General features: G+C 38.2%; 1 protein-coding gene across 2 annotated transcripts in view; it reads right to left on the bottom strand.

Annotated features, from left to right (window-relative positions):
* The window catches only part of HDAC9 (histone deacetylase 9), a 479,936-nt gene that overhangs the window by 103,917 nt on the left and 352,679 nt on the right, over positions 1-23,340 (bottom strand). For both annotated transcript variants that reach the window (XM_037385339.1, XM_037385337.1), the window contains 2 exons: positions 21,632-21,681; positions 6,272-6,379 (listed from right to left, as the gene is read on the bottom strand). In XM_037385339.1, the coding sequence (XP_037241236.1) occupies positions 6,272-6,379; positions 21,632-21,681 (158 nt within the window). The remainder of the gene's footprint in view (positions 1-6,271; positions 6,380-21,631; positions 21,682-23,340) is intronic.

The following is a 23,340-nucleotide window of genomic DNA, read 5'->3' as shown; positions in this document are numbered from 1 at the left end:
ATTCGAAAAGATAGCAGTAGAGCTGTGACAGATGGCTGAGTGATTTTTATACAGAATACTTCTAAGACTAGAAAACTAAGATTTTGGAGGTGGGAGGGGGTTCATTAAGCTAATTCTGCTTATTCCCAAGGTTAGTACAATTTACTATATGATGATTCCTCCATAGTCCTGTGTGACAAAGGCCTTGAGAACAGTAATAACCAAGCTCATTTGGAATGAGAGTTTCAAGTTGAATTTAAGTTATCCATGGATTATACAAAGACACCAGAGTAGCAAAGACCAAATGCAGGAGGTTTATTTTGGTATTGATTCAACCTGACATATCAGAAAGAACCATCCCAGGAACGTATCAGATTCTGGTTAGGAGGAAACTCATTTCAGTTGCTTTCATTCTGTCAAATCACCCCTAACTACCAGCAGGGCAATTTCACACATGTGTGTGCACACACATATACACATGATAAGACAGGGAAAGGGCTTGTGCTTCACTTGCTTCAGCTGAAGTGGATGTTCAAGACAGTCTCAGACCACGTTTTTAGCTTATGTGCCTTCTTTCTTGAGTGTTCTTTTGCAAAGCAAAATTGCTTCTTAATTCATTCAAACTTTTTTAGAAATGGGGAATAACAATACAAATCTTACCAGCCCTTGACAGTTTATTGTGCAGCTCTCTCCTGTTTCAAATTTGTCAGATTGAAAATATATGGTGCTTACGTGTTTCACATAAAAGAGTGCTGCCATTGCCAATGCTGACATATTTAAAGGACAGGCAAAGTAAACTAGACAGTAATCCTTATTATGGGTACTGTACTTAAAATAATTAATTCCAGCTTATAATAGTACTGAATGGGGTCATCTGAGGCTGAAGAAAACCATTTCAGAAATGTTCCTTTGGATTTTCAGTAGTTTCATGGTCTGTTCTGGCACTGAGTTGCCCATGATGATGGAAAGTCATCTACCATTGCAAAAAGTTTCTTATTTAGTATACTCTTTTTAAATTATACATTTCACTGGCACAATTTTTTTTCCTGCCAGTCAATTGTAAGATATTAAGGGACAGCTAGAGAAACATACTATTTGTTACCAGAAAAGAAGTTGAAACATATTTAATCTTTACAAAACAGCACATAATAAATCAACCATTACAAGAACAAATAGCGTTTTGAAGGACATTAATCAACAAAGTGTAATTATTCCAAAATTATCACACTAACATCAACTATCTGAATTTAGACTTTTTAAAAGTAGTATTAGTCATTTCATAGACATGGCAACAATAAGAGTGGCAGCATCATCATAAATAGCTTGATTAACACAATGGAAATATCAGTGACCTAAAATCTTTCAGAAAAAACGATGATTTGGCAATCTAAGTCCTAAAGATGAGATTTTCTGCAAGCTCTAAGAGTTACAAATGAAATCTGAAACTCAAGAGAGACCACAGATGCAGAAATCCTTCTTATTTCCCCCTGAGGTTTGTCTGATGTGGAGTTTGGACAACTTCGATACTCGTTCAGTTCAGCTGCAAGAGGGAAGTGCCTGCTGCATAAGATAGCTGGGTGCAGGCAAGCAGAGTCTTTTTGTGCTTAGCTGCCCGAGAGTGAAGTATTGCACAGGGGGGAAGGGGAGGTGAACTGAGCTGAGCATCAGAGTGCATGTAAAGAAAGCAACTGAGCCAGGATGGGAAATGGGAAGGCAAGGCTGGATAGCACCTCACAGTGCCATCAAACCATTAGACCACGTGCCTCTGAAATCTGCCTCATTATTGCAGAGCAATGACTGGGACACCATGAGTGTTCCCTTTTGTAACATACTTCTAGCATAGCTCTATTTTCCTGTGGCAATGCAAAAGAGGAAGAAGATCCTTAGGAGACATTTCCAGGAAAGAAATGTTCTCTCTGTGGATGCTAGATCTTTTAGGGCCCTCTTTTTGAAGGTGCGGTCATTAGGTAGAAGCTAGAGACAATGATTTCCAAGTTCACAAGCTATACTGCATGCAAGAAATCATAGGGAGGGCACTACCTGTATTTCTTCCCCAAGCACCAAGGAATATATCATAAGACTTCTCTTATTTGTAAAAAATATTTATTGGATATAGCTAATGACTGCAGTGGAATTACATTTACTCAGTTCTGCATACTCGACTTTTCTAAAGATCTGTGGTCAGCCAGCAGATTATTAAAAGCCATGTACACAAATCTGTTGGGGAAATGAGAAAGAAGCAAAGGCAGATACAGAAATACAGCTAGACAGGAGAGCTGTGGTACCAGTTTCATATAATATGAATACCCCATCATGCATCAGCAGGTTTCCTAAATTATAAAAGGCTCTAAAAAAGAGTGACCTTCATGCAGTATTTAGGCTCATCTCCTACTGTAATATTGCCAAGATGACATTCATCATACATGTTAATAAATTCACAAAAAAAGGAAAAGCATTGCATTCAACTTAGTATAACATCAAATTTATCATACTATATATTTCAGTGGTGTGATTCTTTATTACCTATTAAATCTTTTCTCAAAATTGTATCAAATGGATTTCAATGAGTGTTCAGTATATTATTAAACAAACCCTCAAAATCCTTAATTTTGATTGTTTGATATAATGAAATAAAAAACATTCAGATTAAGACTCCCCAGAGAATGGACACTTTGTCCTAATTTAAAAAAAAAAAAAAAATCACAGTAATTTAGTATTACAGCAGCAGTAGAATTTCAGTAAACCCTATTGTTTTATGCCCTTAGCACTGTCATATTGATGCTTTCCCCATTAGTCAAGGAGATCAAAGAAATCTGATGTCTCACAAGGGGTTTGAACTATGGTGAAGAGAACTCAACTCCTGGTCAGTTTTTGAACACTGTCCAAATCAGATGAACAAAATGTTGCTGTTCTCAGATGAGACCTGTGTGAAATGGGACTGATAGTCTCAGGAAATTCAGAATGAAGTAAAGAACCTTTTGCTTTGTGTATGAGTTTGACTCATGCCCAGCTCTGTAGTGAATCTCTCAATTGTTCTACAGACTTTTATAATTTATTCTGTAGTCTCAACCCTTTATTTAGTAGCATGTACCTATAGTTTCAACCTGTTATTATGACTCTATGCAATAGCAAGCGGTATCAGTAGAGATAATGGAATAAGGCAGTAAAGACTTTTTTTTTTTTTTTTTTGCTAGGCAGTGAAGACGTTTATCTTCAGTATTGTAGATATTTTTTAAAATTAATTGAATACATGTCCATAAAATAAACTATTATATTAATTTTAATTTTAGAAAAAGCATATTTGCATTTTTAAAAATGTATATATTGGTTCGTCAAGCTTTAAGAAATATTTGGGCTATTCATATCCAACTACACCGACAAATTTGATAATTCCTGTGTCAGAAAACTACTTGTTCAGTGAATGACTCCTGTTTCTCATTCTTGAGGCTTCTTGTCTCACACTTTGCCTATGCTAGATAGTTTTACTCTGAGGTTATCCTAATGTCACTATGGTTGTTTCAGAAAAAGGCATTTGTGATTCTCCAGTGCAGTGGGTAAATAATCCACTGCTGCCTCTGCTGCAGTCTGGAGCACTGCCTTGTAGGAAGTCCTTGCTGTGTATTGTAAGTCTGCCACGGTGAACTTCAGGACATGCAGCTCATCTCAGAGAACTGTGGGATTTCAGAAAAAATCAGTATGTCCTGTCTCATAATTTACTTTTTTTTCTTAAGATGACACAGAACTGACAGTGCACCATCTGATAGCAGCCCGCAGTGGTCAACTTCCATGGAAAACCTACAGCATGTTTCTCTATTGCTCTCATCTTGCTGTTTTACATGTTGCAGAGCTGCTATAGCTTACACATGGTTCTTGGGAGGTGCTTTTTGTTGTCCAAAGGTTTTGAAGCTGTGGCAGATCATTCCAGATTCCCATCAGAGCTTAATCCTCCCACTCAGTGCTTCACATGCATATGGGCTCAGTGAATGCACATGGAAGTGGTCAGCTTTGCTTCTCCTCAGATCTTCACAAGTACACTACAGAACTGCCATTTTCCCTGCGCTAGAAACAGATGATCAATGCAACATGTATGTTTCCAGAGGAAAAATGGCAGCAAGATGGACAAACAACGTGTACAGTCATAGAAGTAGATTGGAACATACAGATCTGTGGGGCTAAAATCTTGCAGGTACCTACAATCTCATCCATAAAACCATGGAGAAAACCCCAGTGTAGAATGCAAAATATCTCCCTAATGTCGCTTACCATATGAGGGTATTGGGAACAACTTGCCAGCAAAAGCCAGATTTGTATGGGTGCAGTGACAAAGCAAACATAGGAGGACTCTGCTAGAATAGGTAATGTCAGTCTCAATGCATTTCCAGAACTTCTGCTACCATGCTTTTCTTCTGTCAGTTCAGGCCTTAGTCACCTTTCCATAACCTTATCCATAAATACCACAAGCAGATTGTTAGTTCATACGGTTGGCATGGAGGCATGTAAGTAATTGGGCTTCATGCTGAAAGTATAGGAGCTGGTTAGATAAACACTTATCAGGAATGACATGAGTATTCCTGATTCTCTTTCATAGCAAATCCTTTCCATTCCTATTTTCTTGATGATTTGGTGGTAAACCAACTACTTGGCATGTCTATTGAACAATTACCTTTCCTGTGTCTCAGCTGCAGGTTGCATGAGACTGCTTCAGTCCTATGACAAAGATTCAATTTAGGATCAACAACAATTTTACAGTAAACTACAAACTAGTGCTAAATTTAAAATATTTGTTTACAGACTGTTGCAACACCAGTAGCAACCCAGGTCTCACAGTGGCTGACTGATTCTTTTCAGCTGTCCATCACACACACATAAAAAACCAAGAACATTCACAGGTGTGGAAAGACACCACAAATGTACAGACATAAGTGGCAGAGATTCTGCAGCAAACCCTGCTCATGTCAACTGCACACAGGACATATCTTATTATTCTTATCAAAACTTGATGTTGCCTTAGAGACTGACATATGTCCTACAGTCAGCAAAGGTAAAAACAAGCTAAAAAAGTCCTTCTTTACTTTCACTAATCCAGTTGGGTGGGAATAATGAACATTAAGTTGTGTAAGTGTACTGCATCCTGCTCTGCCCAGGAAGCTTAGTGGGGATGAAATACCCATCAGAAAGGATGCATGACAGGGTACCATATGATATGCCCCGTCCTTGATCTTAGATTTCAAAATATGTACATTTTGTGTAGTACCTCGCTAAATGATTCTGGCATCTGAATATGAAAGATTAGTAGGTGCATTTGATTGGGTCAGAGCTATAGTACTGCATTTCACCTAAGCATGCTGTCATTTACGTACCTATATATTCTATATCTATGTATATGTACACATAAACATATGTAACCCTCCCTAAACATATAGCTAACATACTTTGACTGAAACAAGACAGACATACAGGAAGAAAATTCTCAAATTTAGATACAGTTTGGACTTTTAAAAATCATCGTACAATGCTAATTCTAAAATACTTATTTCTATCTTGGTTTTGGAAACAGGAATCAATCCATTAGTATTTGGGCTGGAAAGTGAATAAACAGTTTCATTAAGGAGACATGTTAGCTCCAACAATGTTTATTGGGGCAAGCCCGCACTCTGGCTGCATATGGTGCACCTTTAAATAGGGCTGTTAAAATACCAAATAAAATGTCAGTCCGTCAGGTCTGGACCTTTTATAAATTGTTTAGACTGGGGATAATTTGGGTTTTGTACATCATGCCTTGCAGACGTGCAGCACAGAGATAGGAAAGGAAAGGGGGCAGGGAGGAGGGCGCGGGGCAGTCAGCCTGGCAGAAAGGCACCTCCTGGGCCATCGCTCTCCCCGCCAGCCACCTCGTCTTCCCCCTCACTGCACACCCCTGTTTGCCTCCCCTCTCTCTGGGTGGTATCCTGAGGTTACGCACGTGACTGAACGACCATATTAAAAAAAAAAAAAAAAGTAAAAAGTCCATTTCAAAAGGCAGCACTACAGCCACTTGCCAGAGATGTGCACGCTATGAGTAACTTCACCTCGGGCTGTAGCAGCCCTGCGCTGTAAGAACCCACCACTCTTCCAGGATATCAAAGGCCAGCGAGGCCTGGAAGAGCCGCCGGGGCTGCCACACCTTCGTGGCCATCCTCCCGGCCCTCCTCCCGCCATCCTCCCCAGAGCAGCGGGCTGAACAACGCCTCCCTTCAGCCCCCCTCGCTCCACCGCCCCAGCGCTCCCACCCACGGCGCGGTCCGGACCTCACCTTCAGCTCCCGGGAGGCCACGCGGGCTGCCAGCTCGATGACACAGCCCACCGCCATGCGTGCCGCCCCGGCGGAGTGCAGCTCGTTCCAAACGGTGTCACTGTCCACCTGAGCAAACAGCCGGCCCCGGGAGGAAGGCAGGGAAGAGAGGGAGAGGGAGAGGGAGAGGGAGAGCATGAGAGAAAACAAACCCGTGAGGGAGGGCTGGCAGCGTGACAGCCCATGTACAATAACATCAGTCTTCCGTCCTGGCCAGCTGAAAGGCCTTCTGGACATGGCTTTGCTTATGCTTTTTCTCTGCACAGGCTTTTCCAATGGAAACACATTCCTGTCATGCCTCGCTGCCATTCCCTGTTTAGATTTCTCATTACAAACAGTGTTACATCGGCCGGGCCGGGCCTGCTTGCCAGACGCCAGACGCGGTGTGCCGGGCCCTCACGCCGGCGGGGTGATGGGGACCTGCCAGTGCTGGGGCAAAGCATCTGGTGGAGATGGCCACCGCGGGCTCCGGAAGCCGTCACAGGCAGCCCGTGCCACCAAAACTCACCGGTGAGTGAGTGAGTGAGGGGTCATTACCCCTTTTTTTAAAAAAAGAAAAGAGCCGTAAGCGCTCGTCTTTCCTACCCAGGCAGGAGTCATATTTGAGTGACTGAAATCAGAACGATTAATTGTTTGAATTAATTTCAGTAGTCACTATTGCCATAGACAGAAAATAAAATTAAATAAAATTAAATCAAATAAAGTGCAACCCTTTCTGTGTCTCCACTTTTGACGAACTGATAATTTTTGGCTGAAAGGTTTTAGGTCCCACTTTGTGACAGATGACTGTGGTTATTTAAAGCAAAGAACATTTTTTGTGCTTGCTAAATGAGTAAGCGTTACATGTTAAACATGACATGAATATTATCTAAAATACAAGGATAAAATATTATAAAAATAAAATATTACAAAGGAAATATTATAAAGGTGGCTAAGCAGAACAGCTCTACAGCTTCAATCAGTATGCTAAAATTTTACATCTGAAATCTATTTTTAGTAACTCTTTATTTATTTTATACCAATAACTATAGGTGAAATGTTGTATATCCTTTTTATGATATTAGGGCTAGCACACATGATGGTCTGAAAAAGTCATTCAAAGAGACAGCCAGACTTCCTCGATGCTCCATGGGAAGTGCATTTAATTGTATCATACTGTACAAATTTATCATGAAAAGAAAAACGTTTAGGGATAGACAAAATACTGTGGCAGATGCTATTTGGATAACTTCCAAGCACACTGAGACATGTTTTCAGTTTGAAGCAGAAGCTTCTGTTCCTAATTTCTTTTTTTTTTTTTTTTTAAAAAAAAAAAAAAAGGAATGAAAGAAAGAAATCAAGTAATTGAAAATGGATGCAACTGCTGCTCAACTTTTGAGGTTCTAAGGAATTTCTCTGATTAGTCATTTGAAACAGAAAGAAGCTTGATCTTCTCTACACCTGTCAAATATCTTCACCATTACTGTTACAATAATATTGTATTTCAAACTACTAAAGTGATCTTACTTTTCAGTGTGCTGGACCCGAGTTCTCTATCGTTCCTATCAGTTTTGTGTGCATGGAGCAGAACTAACAAAAATAGTTTGTATTCATAGTAGACCTGAATAAGGAGACTGGATTTTGCTCACAAAGTTTAGAATAAGTTATAACAGCATACTGTATTTACATCCAAGAAACTAAAAATATTGTACAAACACAATTAAACATCATTAGTTTGATATGGGATGATTTATTATATTTGTTTTGCAGATTAGTAGCTTGAGATTGAAAGAAATTAAGTAGCTTTCCCAAACACACACACAAATCAATAAGTAACTAAGAAAATTACAAGAAGAAATAAGAAAGAAACCAAGTAGGAAAAAAAATAATGATGCATTTAACATTAGGCAGACCTTCAGATTGTCTCTCTATTGCTTTAAAGCAACTGTGAATCAATTTTCATTTTTAAAACAAATAAAGAGATAAATAAGTAGAGGTCATTGGTTAAATCAATTTAATGAAACCATAATAAAGTTTGAGAAATACTGTGCAGTACTTTAAATAAAGAAGTATCAACAAGAAGGCTGGGAGGGAGTACTTTCTTACAATTTTTATGGCTAGCAAATTAAGGTTAACGTGAAGGAGTGGCTGATGAAAAAGGTTCAATGGCAGCTGCTCAGTACACCAGGGCACAAGCAGGAGCCTGCAGCCTCAAAGGGACTATGATTCATTTCCAGGAAGACCGATTAAGTTAAAATTGTAACCACAGCTTGAGAGTGCCCACCCTTCAAGACAGTTGTCAGCTCTGACACATGAGACGGCAGTCTCTCCAACCACTAAATGCTTAGTATTGGCCAGGACACGGCATTTATCATCTTCTGCTTTCAACTGAGTGTGAGAAGACTGAACTGGGACAATAAGACCAAATATCTTCCACTGAAAAATTTGCCTCAGACCACGTGAATGACTGCTACCTCATTTTACCTGGACAGGAAGTAAAAATGGACAATCAGGAAAGAAAACAGCATTTCCTGAGGAATTTTCAAAAATTACCACCTAAATATACACAGGAAATTCAGGATATTTTAGCTGATCTTTTGGGCATGGTACATGTAACAAATAATAAACTCAAAGCCAGGGGTAGCCAACTGAAGCTGCATACCTTAGTGCACAGTTATTATAATACAAGAAAACTAACATAAACATATGAATAATTACCCTGAAAAGGTGCAGTATTACAAACTTAGATGTCAAATTCTATTTCATATTTATACAAAATTAAGACTGAATTTCTGAGGAACATATCATGAAGAAAAACCTAGAAAAACTTCCATCATACAATCAATGCTTTAGCTGTAATGACTGGAAAATGCCATCTCACTCCGTTTTATATATCTATTAGTTCTATGTATAGCGTTAAATGTTTCAGGTGTGCAATCACAGATTTTTTTTTTAGTGTTACTCAATGTTTGCTTTGTAAATTACTGTTGAAATACAGTGGTATAAATGGCAAGCCCATTAAAATTACAGCTACTAGCTGGCCCAGTTGCCAAGCTGTATATGAAATGCAGCTATGTAAATTCTTACTAGATATGCTTTTCTTTATTCCTGTGAGGTGAAATGGTTGGATTATACACAAGTAAAGGGAATAGGATTAGACACTGTGGTTTCTGGTTCTAGTTCATGTATATATCACATATATCTGACAGTCTAGATGCTGAGTATGCATGAATTTGTGACAAACGTGATGCTTTCTGAATCACAGACTATGAAAAAGTCAGATGGAATTCTATAAGAGGTTATTTTTGTTCTGCAAGTGCTTTGGAGCCACAGAAGAATTCAGTAAAATATTTACCTTGATTAGGAATTTTTTCAGAAAATTTTAAAGAACATTTGCAAAAAATACAGCATTTGTAGCTTAATTCTGACAGAGAATCTTAACCCCCTTTTTCCTGCCTAATTATATATATATATTATTTTCATTTAAAAGTCCTTTAAAAAATTGCCAGGGTAGGAAAATGTTCTGAACACCTAACCAAATGAAAAACCCCTATTTTTTTTAAAGTATCAAAATGTCAGTGTTAAACTATAAGCATGCTACACATTTTGTTATCAAAAATCCTATCACTTCTGCAGCTCTTCAAAGAAGGATTGTGCATGATAGTGCCAAGAGCCAACAAACACGAGCCCTGTGAATGCTGACTTTCTAACACACATATGGATTTACTTCACTCCAAGTTTCCTGAATGAACACTGTAGGTTGTAGGCTTTTTCAAGCACATCTAGTATAGCTCAATCATTGGCATCTGTAGCAAAGCTAATACTCTGTAAAGCTACAGATGATAGAAATTAAGCTACCTGTCCCTGAAGTGGATGTGGAGGCATTAAAGAGGAAGGGAATGACTTAAGTGAAATGTAGGTAACTTTCCCTGACTGAATATGACTTATGTTTCAGAAATTCCCTGCTTTGCACTACAAAAAGAACTTGATATGAATGCTTGCTGCAAGAAATATCTATGTGATAACTTAACTTTCACAAACTTTAAGCATACTTAAAACAAGCTAAGAAAAAAGAAACCTTGCAGCAGAGACTTTTCACCAGATAGAAAGTTTGTCCCATAACCCCTCATGGCTGGAATATTTCATACTGAGGAAGACTGACTATAAAGTTTGAAAGTTACCAACTCCTTATACTGTGCTCAGGTTGTGGCACGTGTATATGAAGGTAGAGAGGAAGGATATGGCAATACATCTGAGAGAGTTTGTTTACCTAAAGGCCTTTCTGAAATCACTGCAGCTGCTGAAACTGGAAATGTTACTGCTATTTACATTTATCTGAAACCTACCTCAGAGAAGCAAAAAAGTAGCATGAATAATAATTCTAAAGCATCTTAAATAGATATTTATAACTGTCTTTTGTTTCATCTGTCCTTTCTTCTGCTAAAGAACCTCTTCATTTTTCACCCTCTGTTTCAGTCCTCCCTCCTCTGGAAACCTCCTGGGATCTGCCCAGTGGTCACTGGATCACAGTTCTGCTGACCAGAGATGCTGCTCCCAGTTGGACACACCCTTCTATTTTTCAAACCCTGCATGGTGTATTCATCTGTGTGAGTTATTTCTCTTTCTTAAATACTTATGATATACTCTGAAGTTACCTTAAATACACATTCACTGATAACGGTATGGCAATATAAAAGAACACCCAAGATACTGGTTTGGGATGGATTCTGACAAAGCATATCTCTCTCTCTCTCTGATTAAACATAAATCCAGCTTCCACAGTGGAATTCTGTTTTCACTCCTAAAAGGAATGAAAAATAGACTGAACCACTCATTCTGCTCTGGATGCTCTGCACAACTGTTGTCAGCATAAAAATAAAAACCAGTCCTCCTAGAGTTACCGCACATTCCTACTAGAGATACTCATTCTCTGAGAATAGTTCCAAAAATTAAATCTGTCATCTACCTGTTCATGGAACTTTTGACCTCTGATGATTCTTTGATAGCAGTGATTGTATTCTATGTGTCCAATATTCTGGACAACAAGCTAAAAAGTAGCAGTTCTTTACAATAGTTTAAAAGGATTCTTTGCCCTTTCTTTAAAGAACAGAGGTTGGGCTCAACTTTCCTGAGATGGAAGTTAATCGAGTATGCATTTCAGATGGATACATTTCAACACAAATCTGGGAAAGTACTACATAAAAAAAAATACTGTCCTTTGATATAAGTGGTTATGAAATTAAGAAGTAAATAAAAACTAGTCAGCTAACTAGAGTGTAATTATATGCAGTAAACAAACTGATTAAGAAATCTGTGAGAAATAATATAGAAGAGTAGAGACCTCCTCAATGATACTGCAATTTAATAAAAGTTGCATATTGCAGAGCAGATTTCTGTGCTTTAGCTTTAAAAGCATTCAGACTCTCACACTCTTCCACCTATGCCAGAACAAACACATTTACATCACTGGTGTTTTTAGTTGCCTGGCATGAAAATAGAAATTAAATATTTTTTCTGAAGTGTTGCAACTTCTAAAAATTGTGTGTGGCATTTTGCTATCATTTCAGCAAGGCATCTGTCATTGTTGGAGACAGTTGGTGCCAGCAAATGCTAGCACATAAGTTTGTAATACTTTGCTCCTGACCATGAGCAGTGCAGCTTCCCAGGTGCCACGCTCACAGCTCTCACCTCCCACTCTTACAGATGTCCTGGTGATCATTCATCACCTCCATGATTTCCACTAAGAAGCAAAAGGCCCTCAACATGCTTCTCAGCTGCTGTTTCATCTCACCATGACTAAAGAAGCAAAGGTGTGCACATCATCTCCAAGGAACAACCTCTAATGAATGGCCTGTCAGCCATGTCTCTCATTAAGGAACAAAGGAGAAAAAGTTTGCATGGCTGATGCCTCTTCCATAAATCCCACATACAGGAAGTGTGTAAAAGTGGGCTACTTTAGGAGAAATACGTACAGTGAGCTTCCTTTATTTTTACTACTATTTTGCAGCTGTGTCAGAGATTTGTTCTGTCAAAGGCATTTCCAGCTGCTTTAATCTAAAATTCCTGCCTTAGAGAATGCCCAGAATACCAGCTTTTCATACTTTATTGCCTACCACTGCAGTTTACAAAAAAATTGTGAAGGGGATGCAGTCTTTAGGCTCCAGTGGGATGAATAGTTCAAAGGTTCATCACAAATCATTGCTTAAGCAAAAAACATGGAATTCACTTGGGCTTGCATGGACTTCTCTGTTGTGTTTGAATAGTTCCAATAAGAGAACTGATCAGCAATATTCATGGGAATGGACTTCTAAAAAGAATTTTAGAGGCTATTAATTCTGACCCCAAAATCTTCTTTCTGGGCAAGAACAAGGAATGTGGACAGTATATGTACCCACTGTATGTAGAATATTTTTACCTGCCAATACTGATCTAAGTTGTAAAGCTCTTATAAATCAAAGCCAATTTCCAGAAAATACTCAGTAAAAAAATTCTAAGTAAAAATTAATAATTGAATGCCTAGTAGAGTTACTGATGGTGGTAGTCAACCACTGATAAAAATGCAGCACCTCTACTTCTGTACAAACAGAATTCACTTTAAGGTTTGTAAAAAAGTAAGTAAATATGTGAGGTCTGTATTAAAAAAATAAATAGCTTTGTATTCAAAATGAGAATCATAAAAGAATCAGGCTAAGTCAAGCTGAAGCCTGAATAGAATATCGTCTTCAGAAGACATAGTTTGATTCAGTTGTTCTTTTAAACTAACTTTAGTGACAGGCATTCAGAATCATAAAGCATAGATTCGACACCCTAAAGGATCTCAAAACCTTAGTGAAAAAGTGATGTGTGGATCATTGGCAGGGGGAATAGAGGGAGGATAGCATGGTTTACATGTGGATTAGAACTTGTTTTTTTTAAAAAAATACATAAATAAAACACTTAAGACCAGATTCAAGGCTCAGATATGTGGCATATATACCAGATGCTTGTAAAAAACTGTTACTGCACTTTCAGATCTAACTCTGAGTACTCTATTTTAACTTGAAATTTGTTTTAGTATTTAATGTATTAGTGTGTGAAAATGCTTGTGCAACTGCCTTCTTATGTTTGATCATGCAGTTTCTAGGACCTCATGGGCAAATAGAACAATGTGTAGCTGGTTGTAATGCATACAGTTACAGAAAATACAACTTTTATGTGCAGGATTCAAGCCTTATTTTTTAAAAGATTCATCATTTGCTGCTGAACACGTCTTAGCAATATATAGCATTTAATCTTTCTTCTTCAATGTAGATGATATTTAGGTTAGAGGCCACCACTGGAGCTATGCTAGAACCTGGTCTTTATTCAGATAAGGAACACATGAACATTTCCTCTTCAGAGGGCTTTTCTGTCCATCTTGGGGGTTAAATTCTATCAATAAACACGATATGTTTTTAAAGTGCAAATGTGAATTCTGGTTTAGTTACAGAGTTCCCATCAAATCCATATGTGTGTGGGTGATTAAGTCTGGGGAAAGTGAATAGTATTAGTAAATTGTATATGGTACTGTTCCACTATTTACATACAATGTGTGTGTGTGTGTGTATATAATGTTTCATATTCTGGCAAATAGGAAGGCTTCTTTGCATAATGCTAGCCTTTGGCCACACAACAGTTTTTAGGAAATGCACAAGATGAGATAAAACCTTTAAAGATTTGACTTTATGGTATTTCATTAACTTCACAATAATTTTCTGTATTCCATGTGCCTTATCTTTGTTTACAGTTTTTTTCATCTAGTCTAGTACCAAAGGAAAAAGGTCCTCTCTTAAAAAAAGCCCCAAAATTGTCTGAGGGACCAAATTCTGTATTTGATGAGTAGGCAGATTACCACTCCTGAGCTTTCTATGGAAAGCCTGATGCAAGTAAAAGCAGTCTGGGGCTATTCTAAAATATTCTGTTGTGCCTGCTGCAATGCCAAGGAACTACATCTCTCAGTTAAACAGCTCCGCCTCTCACTGGTCTAAACATCAGGCTCCATGGTGGATGGTACAGGGCCACCTCAGTGCCATGAAAGGACAAGAATGGGACAAAATATCTGCACTTCAGCGTGAAGAGATTTTTTCCCTTTTTTGTGGCCATGGTATTCATATGCTAAATGCAGCATCCCCTCCCTGCCCAGAGATGAGAAAACATTGCACTTTCCACATCCAGAGATGAAGTCTCTGTGCCTCAGTAAAGGAAGAATATTGGTTTCCTGCTGTGATCACCCAGATTCATGTTATCACACTTGTTAACTTTTTTTTCTGAATTGGGTCTGGCTGAGCCCCACAGTGACCCTCATAGCGCCAGTGCTCTGTGTTGGTAACTAGAGGAAGGTGTTGATAACACACCAGTGTTTTGGCTACTGCTGAGTAGTGCTCGCACAGCATCAAGGCTGTCCCTCCAAAATTATCCCCTCCACACTAGTAGGCTGAAGGTGGGCAAGATCTTGGGAGGGGACATAGCCAGGACAGCTGACCTGAAGTGACCAGTTGGATACTCCATACAATATGACATCTGCTCTGGTATAAAAGCTAAGAGAAAGGAGGAGGAAGGGAGGGATATTTTTGATTTAGGACGTCTGTTTTCTGGAGCAACCATTAGGCATACTAAAGTCCTGCTTCCTGGGAAGTGGCCGAACATCACCTGCTGATGTGAAGTAGAGAATAATATCTTTTGTTTTCCTTTGCTTCTACATGTGCAACCTTTGCTATTGCTTCATTAAACTGCCTTTATCTTGATCCACCAGTTTTGTTTTTTTAATCTTGTTTTCTCCTTCCCCTGTTCTGCTGAGGAGGGGAGTGATAGAGCAGCTTGGTGAGCACCTGGCATCCAGCCAGGGTCAACCCACCACATTTTCCTAAAATGAATGTGCCTAAAATTAAGAACTTCATTGCTTCAGGTCCCTGTCAATGAAGGAAATCAAGCATCTCCAGTCAGTTTTTCTGATCTTAGGTCAACTGACTCCTGCTGTAGTGATGCACATGGCTCTCTAATGGTTGTTGAGGCAAACAAGGGTGGTCAGGGTCCTGCTTTGGCTGCTCCAGTATTTTGTTTAAAATTAGGTATGTGAAGCTCGATAAGAGAATCTTCAGAGAACTGTTGTTATTCTGAACTGAAAGTAAGCAATGTGCAGTTTTTATCTCATTTCCCTATGTTGTCTTTAGTATGCCCACTCCAGGAAGCTGTGACTTTGTCTGCTAGAAAGTCTGCAATTCTCTGTACATAAGAATGCTTGACTAAAGTGTAATGTTAATTGATCTGTTCCTACAAAACAGCTGGCTCTCATGAACTGCGAGAACTGGTGGGGTATATCACCTAAAAAGTGCATTCACCAGTGCAGCTGGGAGTACGTTACACCCTCATTCACTCACCCTGTGGATAGCCTAAATAGGTTTATAGGGAACTGCGCTAAATGACTGAGCATGCAGACCCTTAAATGCTCTGGGATGACAAACCTCCAGCCCTTGTTCCAAGTCCCATCCCAACTGGCCTCAAGTTATGTCTTCGGGTGGTACCAGGATGGCCTTTTTGATCACATATTTTGATGACTTCTGCAGGAAACATCACACGGTCAACACTATGTAACTATGAGTCCTAAGTAGTCATGCAAAATATGTCAATTAAAGTATAATGTGCTTCTGAAGTTGTTTTCATTAAATATTGGAATTTTTTTAGGGATGGTATAGCTGCCAGAGAGGCTTAGGAAGTAAACAAGTCCTTTATTCCCAGAAGTCTCCCGCAATCTGCTCCAAAATGTTATAATGGCAAATTTCAGTAGGTTAATAAGGCAACTCGAGTAAGTAGTTTAAATTAATAGGTGATTATATTGATGGTATGTTATATTAATGATTTCCATCATATTGAGTAGGTGAGCTTCTAGGAATAACAGATTGCTTTCCTCAGACCAGGAAACAGACATATTTTTGGTTGACGTTTTAAAAGGACTATACCTATTTTGGTACAGCCTGGGATATAGGGGGAAGACACAAGTTAATTCTGAAATCTGTGTGGAGGTGATGTTTAATTTGAGTGCCCAAACCATAGCCAGTCCAATTTCTCTACAACCAGATTTGCATGCAGACATATGGAGAGACTGCTAAGCAGCCTGGAGCCTAAAATCTGCTACAAGGAAACAATGCCATCATGAATATTTTCTTAATTTTTACAGTTATACCATGATAATGGAACCAGGTTGGTACCAATAGCTCTTATACAAAGAGGAATGAAAAGTCATAATATGTAAAGGCTGAAAATTCTTCCTGGGCTCAGGGTGAGAAGATCAAGGGAAGAATGAGAAGCCACAGAAAATTTGTTGCCTGGATAACTTCCTAAAGTTGTATACTACTGAAGTCTTGCCTTTCTTGTTGCTTTTCCTCCTGTGCAGTCATGAGGTACCACAGCAAGGAATGCCAGGAAGAAATTCAACATTCAGAAAATATGAATATTTTTAAGTTTTGGAAAAATGTAGAGAGATTTTATGGTGTTACATTTCTTTTCTTGACAGTTACTTTATTGTAACAATTATTTTCTGATATGAAAGATCTAAGCTACACTTCAGTTAATGAAACTGGCCAGCAGTTAATGAAACAAGACCATCCTATCTCAGCAAAAAATCTCACCTCTGTTATACTGCAATAACAGCAAAATTAGAGGAAATGTAATGGACTTTCCGTAATATGTACAAGCCAATCTCTAGCCATTCAAATGGCTTGATATTTAGCCCATGAACCACTCTGATCAGCTCACTAAACATTTATTCTGCTAAAGTCTGATTTCTTGTGAGGTGGTGTTCTCCCCCAGCTACTCCTCTTGCAATTTAAAGATCTGACTTTACACATCACAGGTTTGGAGCAGTGTCTTTTGAGGGTGGGGGGAGAGCAGGGGGGATTGGATAACTGCCCAATTTCATATGATAAAAGTGAAATTCTCTTCTGTCTGCAGGACAATCCCCAGGGAACAACGTATGAAACCCAAACTTAAATAAAATCATATCCTGTTTGCAAACATCATATTCCCTTTGCTTCTCAGTAATCTGCACCCATAAACCCTAGCACAGCTTGAGAGCCCATTCCTCATCTAAACAAATGCCATAAGCCCCTTTATACTTTTACAACCATGTCAGAAAATAATATTGACTGCCAATAGTGATGTGATTGGAGTTGCCTCCTCTGAGCCATAAAAGAAGCAGTCTGTTATCAATTTCTTTAAATGCATCAAGGGAATTATGGGTCGGTTCAGTTCCAAGTTATAAATGACAATTCAAAAGCCGCAGAAGTGTTTGAAGCTGGGAGCCGATGATGACATTATCATAAAAGCCTGCTCTTCTTTGCTTTTGTGGGTTTTTTTGCCTATCAACTAGACAAAAAAATATGGCTGAGAAATGACTTCAAGATTTCTTCACACAGCAGCAGGTCAAACAGGCAGGAAAACAATCACTATTTTTAGTGACAGTCTGAGGCAAGGAGATGAAACTTACTCCCACTGAAAGTAGATTTCTGCTGCTTTCATTGTCTTTTTCACAGCATAACAGAAGGGAAAGAATTGCAATAGATTGATTCATTGATCAAATGATCAGTTATGGCTCTATTGGCTGTTTACAGATGAAAAATTGTGGATGGTCTGATAATCCACAGAACCAAAAAGTAATTTGTGATTATTTTCCCCATTTGGCCACTTCACCTGCAATCTACCCACCTCTCCTGGAAAACTTTTCACATTCCAAACTTCTGACCAGCTGCAAGAAACCATCTCTTGTTATTAAAACTGCTGGCCCTAGAGCTGCTAGTCTCTCTTCCAAGACAAAGAATTTCATCCCCCTGGTATTAGAATTTTTTAACAACAGTTGGTTCTGGAACAACCTTAAGCTTGCAAAAAGAATAAAAAACATTATTGTAAGAGGGAGGTCCCATACTTCAGTGGATGTTATACTGCTGACCCTAGATAGTCCTCTGATAAAAAATTAACCACCATTGAAAGAAAACCTGTTCCGAGCAAATTTAGGTTAGATTTGGAAAAGGTTTTTTTTTTCTCTCTGTGGGACATCTGTTCAGTTTGACTGTCAGTATGAAACAGCTTTGTGCTTTTAGATAGATAATTATTACCTATATAGTTTCTTATAGAACTATAAAGTTTATTGTTTGATTTCTTCTGAAAGCCTAACATATACCAAACCAAATTCGCCAATGACCCTGACATAATCTGTCCCTATCACTACCTGAAAGAAAATTCATATGGATGAGAAATGTTTACAAAATCAGTAAATACAGCTTTACATGCCTTTTGCATGGGTACAAAAGATTTAGAGCCATGATGGAACAGGATCAGAAAATATTAGTTATAGACAATGCCTCTTGTTTGCTTTTCACAATTCTTGAAAAGAACTTTTCTTTACTGTAACTGTAAGTAACGTCCAAAGAAGAGGATCCCTGATCCTGACTGCAGTTTATTGGTACTGTTAGAACAGAGATAACAATGAGATCAATAATATAATAGAACTCAGAGTTACAGGGGTTAGTTGGACCTTTGTCTGTGAACAATGCAAACCATCCCAAATTCATGCCAACACAGCCTATAGCACATCAGCTGATCACGTCTTCAATGCCTGTGAAGTCCTAGATACCAGCGCTTGCTCAAAAAGCAGTTTCCATATTGTCCAGTGATTCTTTCATGTGAAACATATAAGCTGTTTGTGAAGCAGGGGCTCAGAGCTAGGAATGTACATTATTTATAAATGTATGACAGGTAGATCATAGCCTTAGGTACATGGGCTTTATCCTACTAATGCTCTGTCTTGCTGGTCCAGTGCTCTTTTCAACAGTGGCACAGCTTCAGCACAGAGTGTGAGGGTCCCCAGCCAGAAACAATGGGACCTATGATCTCCTCAGTGATAACAACATCTGGTAAGAGATGGGGGCTCTGATATTAAATCCAGTCTGGCAGTGGAGAGAAATTAGTCTAGGTTTCCCATCCCCTGTGTAAGTAGCCTAACCACTAATCTATTTAATAATAGAAGAGCTGCAAATAACAGCCAGCAAGGTCCCCATATAGTTAGAATACAATAGGATCAAAGAGCTCTGAAAACCGTTCTCCAAGAGGCAGTCATAAAGTCTCCTGCAAGAAGGGAATCCTTTTTTGTCTTAATACTTTCTCACTGTATTCTTTAGCAAACAAGTAATGAAGCAAGCAAACAAGAAAATAAATGAGAACAAAAATTTTTAAGAGTCACTTCTTCCATCCTTCCTTAAAATCTTTGCATGAGCTACTTTTGGCCTTACATTGACCAATCACTACTTTATAACCTATTAAGTTGAAAGCTACTAAGTAGCAATGCTGCTTCTTTCTTTCCACCATCGTTTTGAAAGTAAACTTAAGAACTGCTTTCCACACAGTGTGAAGCAGCTCCCTTTCCCAGAGCTCATCTTAACCAATAGACATCTAAATATCACTGAAAGAGAGCTCCTAATCTGATTATTTACCTTGAAAAAGGTCATAACCTATTCCTTTAAAAGAGCCCCACAGCAAGCCTGACAATAATAATATGTAGAAAGGCAAAGCAACTAGCAAAAAAAATAAATAAAAGATCCATTTCTACAACATGTTCTTTAATCCAATTTCCATGATTTTAAATAAGAAATAAACAGATTCAAAAAAACTGTAGATAATTTTAAATGCTTTAAAAACCAAAGTTATAGTGAGCATTTCTGACTTGCATTAGCTTTAGAATGGACAACATACTTTCATTAGTAGGATTTAAAAGCACATCTCTATTCATGATTTTTAATACCACAATAACTTGTTTCATAGAAAAATCTTATACTTTAATTTTCAAAGCATACCATAGCCCTATTTACTTTCCAAAGCCCTCAAAGAGATTTGTCAAGAAATTTTTACACCAGCTTCTCACTCAGAAGCCCAAACATCCTTTCTCAACTTTGTCTCATTCAGTTTTGTCTAAACTTCTTAATAAGTGCAACAACTATGTGAAAATTTCTTTTTTGATGCAGAAATATATGCATGTTTATGTGTGTGTGTGCATGTGCGCACACAGTATTGCATAGAGGTGCATGTGGACATGTATGCCTACGTGTCAATATGTAATGTTAGTTGATCCATATACAGAAATGACCTCAAGTTTCAAAATTACCAAGTTGCTGGCCACCAGGTTCCAAACTGCAGGTAGAGTCCTCAGCAAGCTAAGTTCACAGTAGAGGAGCTGGAATGATTACCACTTCCTGATTCTTTGTTCCTTAACTCATAGCTCATGAATGCTCCAAAATTACTAAATACTGAAAGTTAAAATGGAATTTTTCTTTTTTATGTGTTAAAACCTTACAAAATGACTATTTCTTCTGTCAGGTATCTCATAATAAATATTAAAAACCCCACTATAAACAAGACTAGTATGGTATGGAATTTATCCTTTGTGAAGGATAAAAGTAAATAAAATGTTAGAAGGTTGCATTGGAAGTTGACCTCTAGAGATTGTGGCTTTATTCCTGCATACTCCGAAACACTGAAAGGGAACTAAAATATATATGCATCATCTAGCCAGCCCATCAATATCCAATAATATCAACTTTTCACTTTGATATTGCTGATATCAGTAAATAATGGACCCAGCTGGACCAAAAGTGTAGAATGCTTTTGTGGGGAAAAACCCCTGTATGTGAAAATTTATTTATCCCTGGTATTATCTCAATTCTACATGTCATGTTTTTCAATAATTTAGAATAATTCTTTTACCTAGTGTTGCAACAGATTTTTGTCTGCAGATTTTTGTCTGCTGTGTCCTAATACTTGCAAGCTTGTATTCCAGAATGAATCCATTTCAAAACAGGACAAAACAATGCTCAAATAATTTATTAGTTTAACAACACCCAAGTTATTAGCTAGCAACTAGTGAGCACTTCTCATGCTAAATGTTAGCTTTGGTAAATTGTTTGTCCTTTCTGAGAAATGTGAAGCTATATTTACTTTTCAACAATACGCAAAACAGCTTATCCAAAGCTCATTTTGCTAAAACAATTACACCCCTGTTACTTTCCTGAAAAATAGAGCTCATGTAAAACACCCAAAGTAGGACAACTAAGTGTGCACATTATCACAAAATATGTTCTTGTCCAACTATTCCATATGTTTGCTGTAATGTACTGTCTTCTGTGTCTTTGAAAACACAGTATGATAATGGCTCAGGTTTCATCTCTACATTTTTTATCAGCTTCTGAAGACTTTGTACTGATAATGCAGTACTGCAAAATTCATGAATGAATACATATGCAGTATGCTTTCCCTTTTGCGAAAAAACAAGCATCTACTTACCCCAAGTCCCCCACAAGGCAACAAGGAAAAGAGTTTTTGAGACACGCTTCCTATATATTAAAGAAAAAAAAGAAACAATAAACATCATTTATCAAAAAGACATTTAAATACTGGAACAGTCATAACTCTTTACGGTAATTCAGATTTTGGTATCACACAGTGAAAATGCCATATATTAGAATAAAAAATGTTAATAGTACTTAGAAAGCAAATCAGCCATGGGACATTTAACAATGTCTTTTGCAACAGTGACAAATCTTAAGACTGGTAAGCAGTAATTTCAAAGGAGTATAATGATCGAATCTCCATAGAAAGTCACTCTGAACTAATCATCCTGATATCTGTAGCTGATAAGCAGCTTGCTTAAGCTAGTCATCTCAGCAGCTCCTACAGCCAGTGAAGTGAGGTAGTCACCTCTACCCAGCCTAGGTGACTGATGGGGTGAATTATACTTGAGAAGTGCCTGTTTCTTTTCACTGACGACAGAGGGAACCTCATTAAGCTTACATGAAACTGCTAAGTTCTTAACTTCATCTCTCCTAAAGAGTTTCTCGTTTGAAAATTACAACCTTCGTCTTCCTATCTATGCAAAAATACTGTTCTCTTCATTTACATACCATCACTGAATACACTAATATGTTAAAAACACAAAATGAAATAGTACTTGTTTCAGTATTACTTAGTAAAGACATTCTACTAAAGGGAACAAAAACTTAAGAGGCTTTAGAATATAATTTCTAGCTTACTCAGCTCTATACATTAGATAATGTGATAGGGTTTATCTTAATATTTATACTCACTTTTTATTCATTCATGTTTTCTTTTTTTGTACCACTGAACTCACTGTTTGTCTTGATAAGGGCAATATGAAAACCGGGTAAGGATCTCAGGATTTGATGCATTTCCTATCCCAGTGTGTAATCTGATCCTAAGGCAGCTGTGGAAGAGAACATAAGCTTTTCCCCTGCTGTATCACAGAACTGGCTTTGTAACTTTGCCATCTGGAGGAAATGTTAGATAGTGAATCACTCAAGTTACCTAGAGGAGCCACCCATTGTTATGGAAGGGGCGAACGCTGCAGTTACTCATGTTTAGCAGGTGCCAGTGAAATGCATAAGGACAATTATAAGCCATCATCTTTGAAGTATGAGAGACCAGACTGCAAGGGCTGAGATGAAGAAAGTGCTTTACACTTCGAGTAAAATCCAAGATGCATTTTTAACCGACTAGAAGCCTTTGATCAGTTTGCACAGTGTGCGAGAGAAGCCAAACAAAACCTCCTGTGGAGCTACCAGGGGAAATGCAGGTGCAGCAGCTATGCAGAGTATTCTCATACTGTGAGTCCTAATGGCCCCAGACATGCAAGGAAATGTTGGCGGCAGGAGATTGTCAGAGTAGAGGTACAGGAGGAGTTTCCAGATCTCTTGCTAAGCAGATCCAGGGACCAATGCGAACAGCAATTTTTGATTTTTTACTGTGGGGAAGATCAAAAAGTCTTGAGAAGATAACTAAAAAATGAGTGCTCTTAAAGTGCCAGGAGACATTAATGGAAACATAAGCTGTAAGTTGAGATGAAAGAAGGCATTTTCAGAATATTGGATGACCAGACCTTTTTTCTTAAATTCTGTTGCTGTGTTGGGACATAAGAGAGAACAGATGAATTCTCATTTATCTCCCTGCAGCTGGGCACATTGTGCATGGTAAACACT

The sequence above is a fragment of the Falco rusticolus genome, chromosome 4, assembly GCF_015220075.1.
Source record: "Falco rusticolus isolate bFalRus1 chromosome 4, bFalRus1.pri, whole genome shotgun sequence".
Lineage (NCBI taxonomy): Eukaryota > Metazoa > Chordata > Aves > Falconiformes > Falconidae > Falco > Falco rusticolus.
The sequence above is the reverse complement of the archived record's forward strand: the minus strand, read 5'-3'. Positions and strand labels throughout refer to the sequence as shown.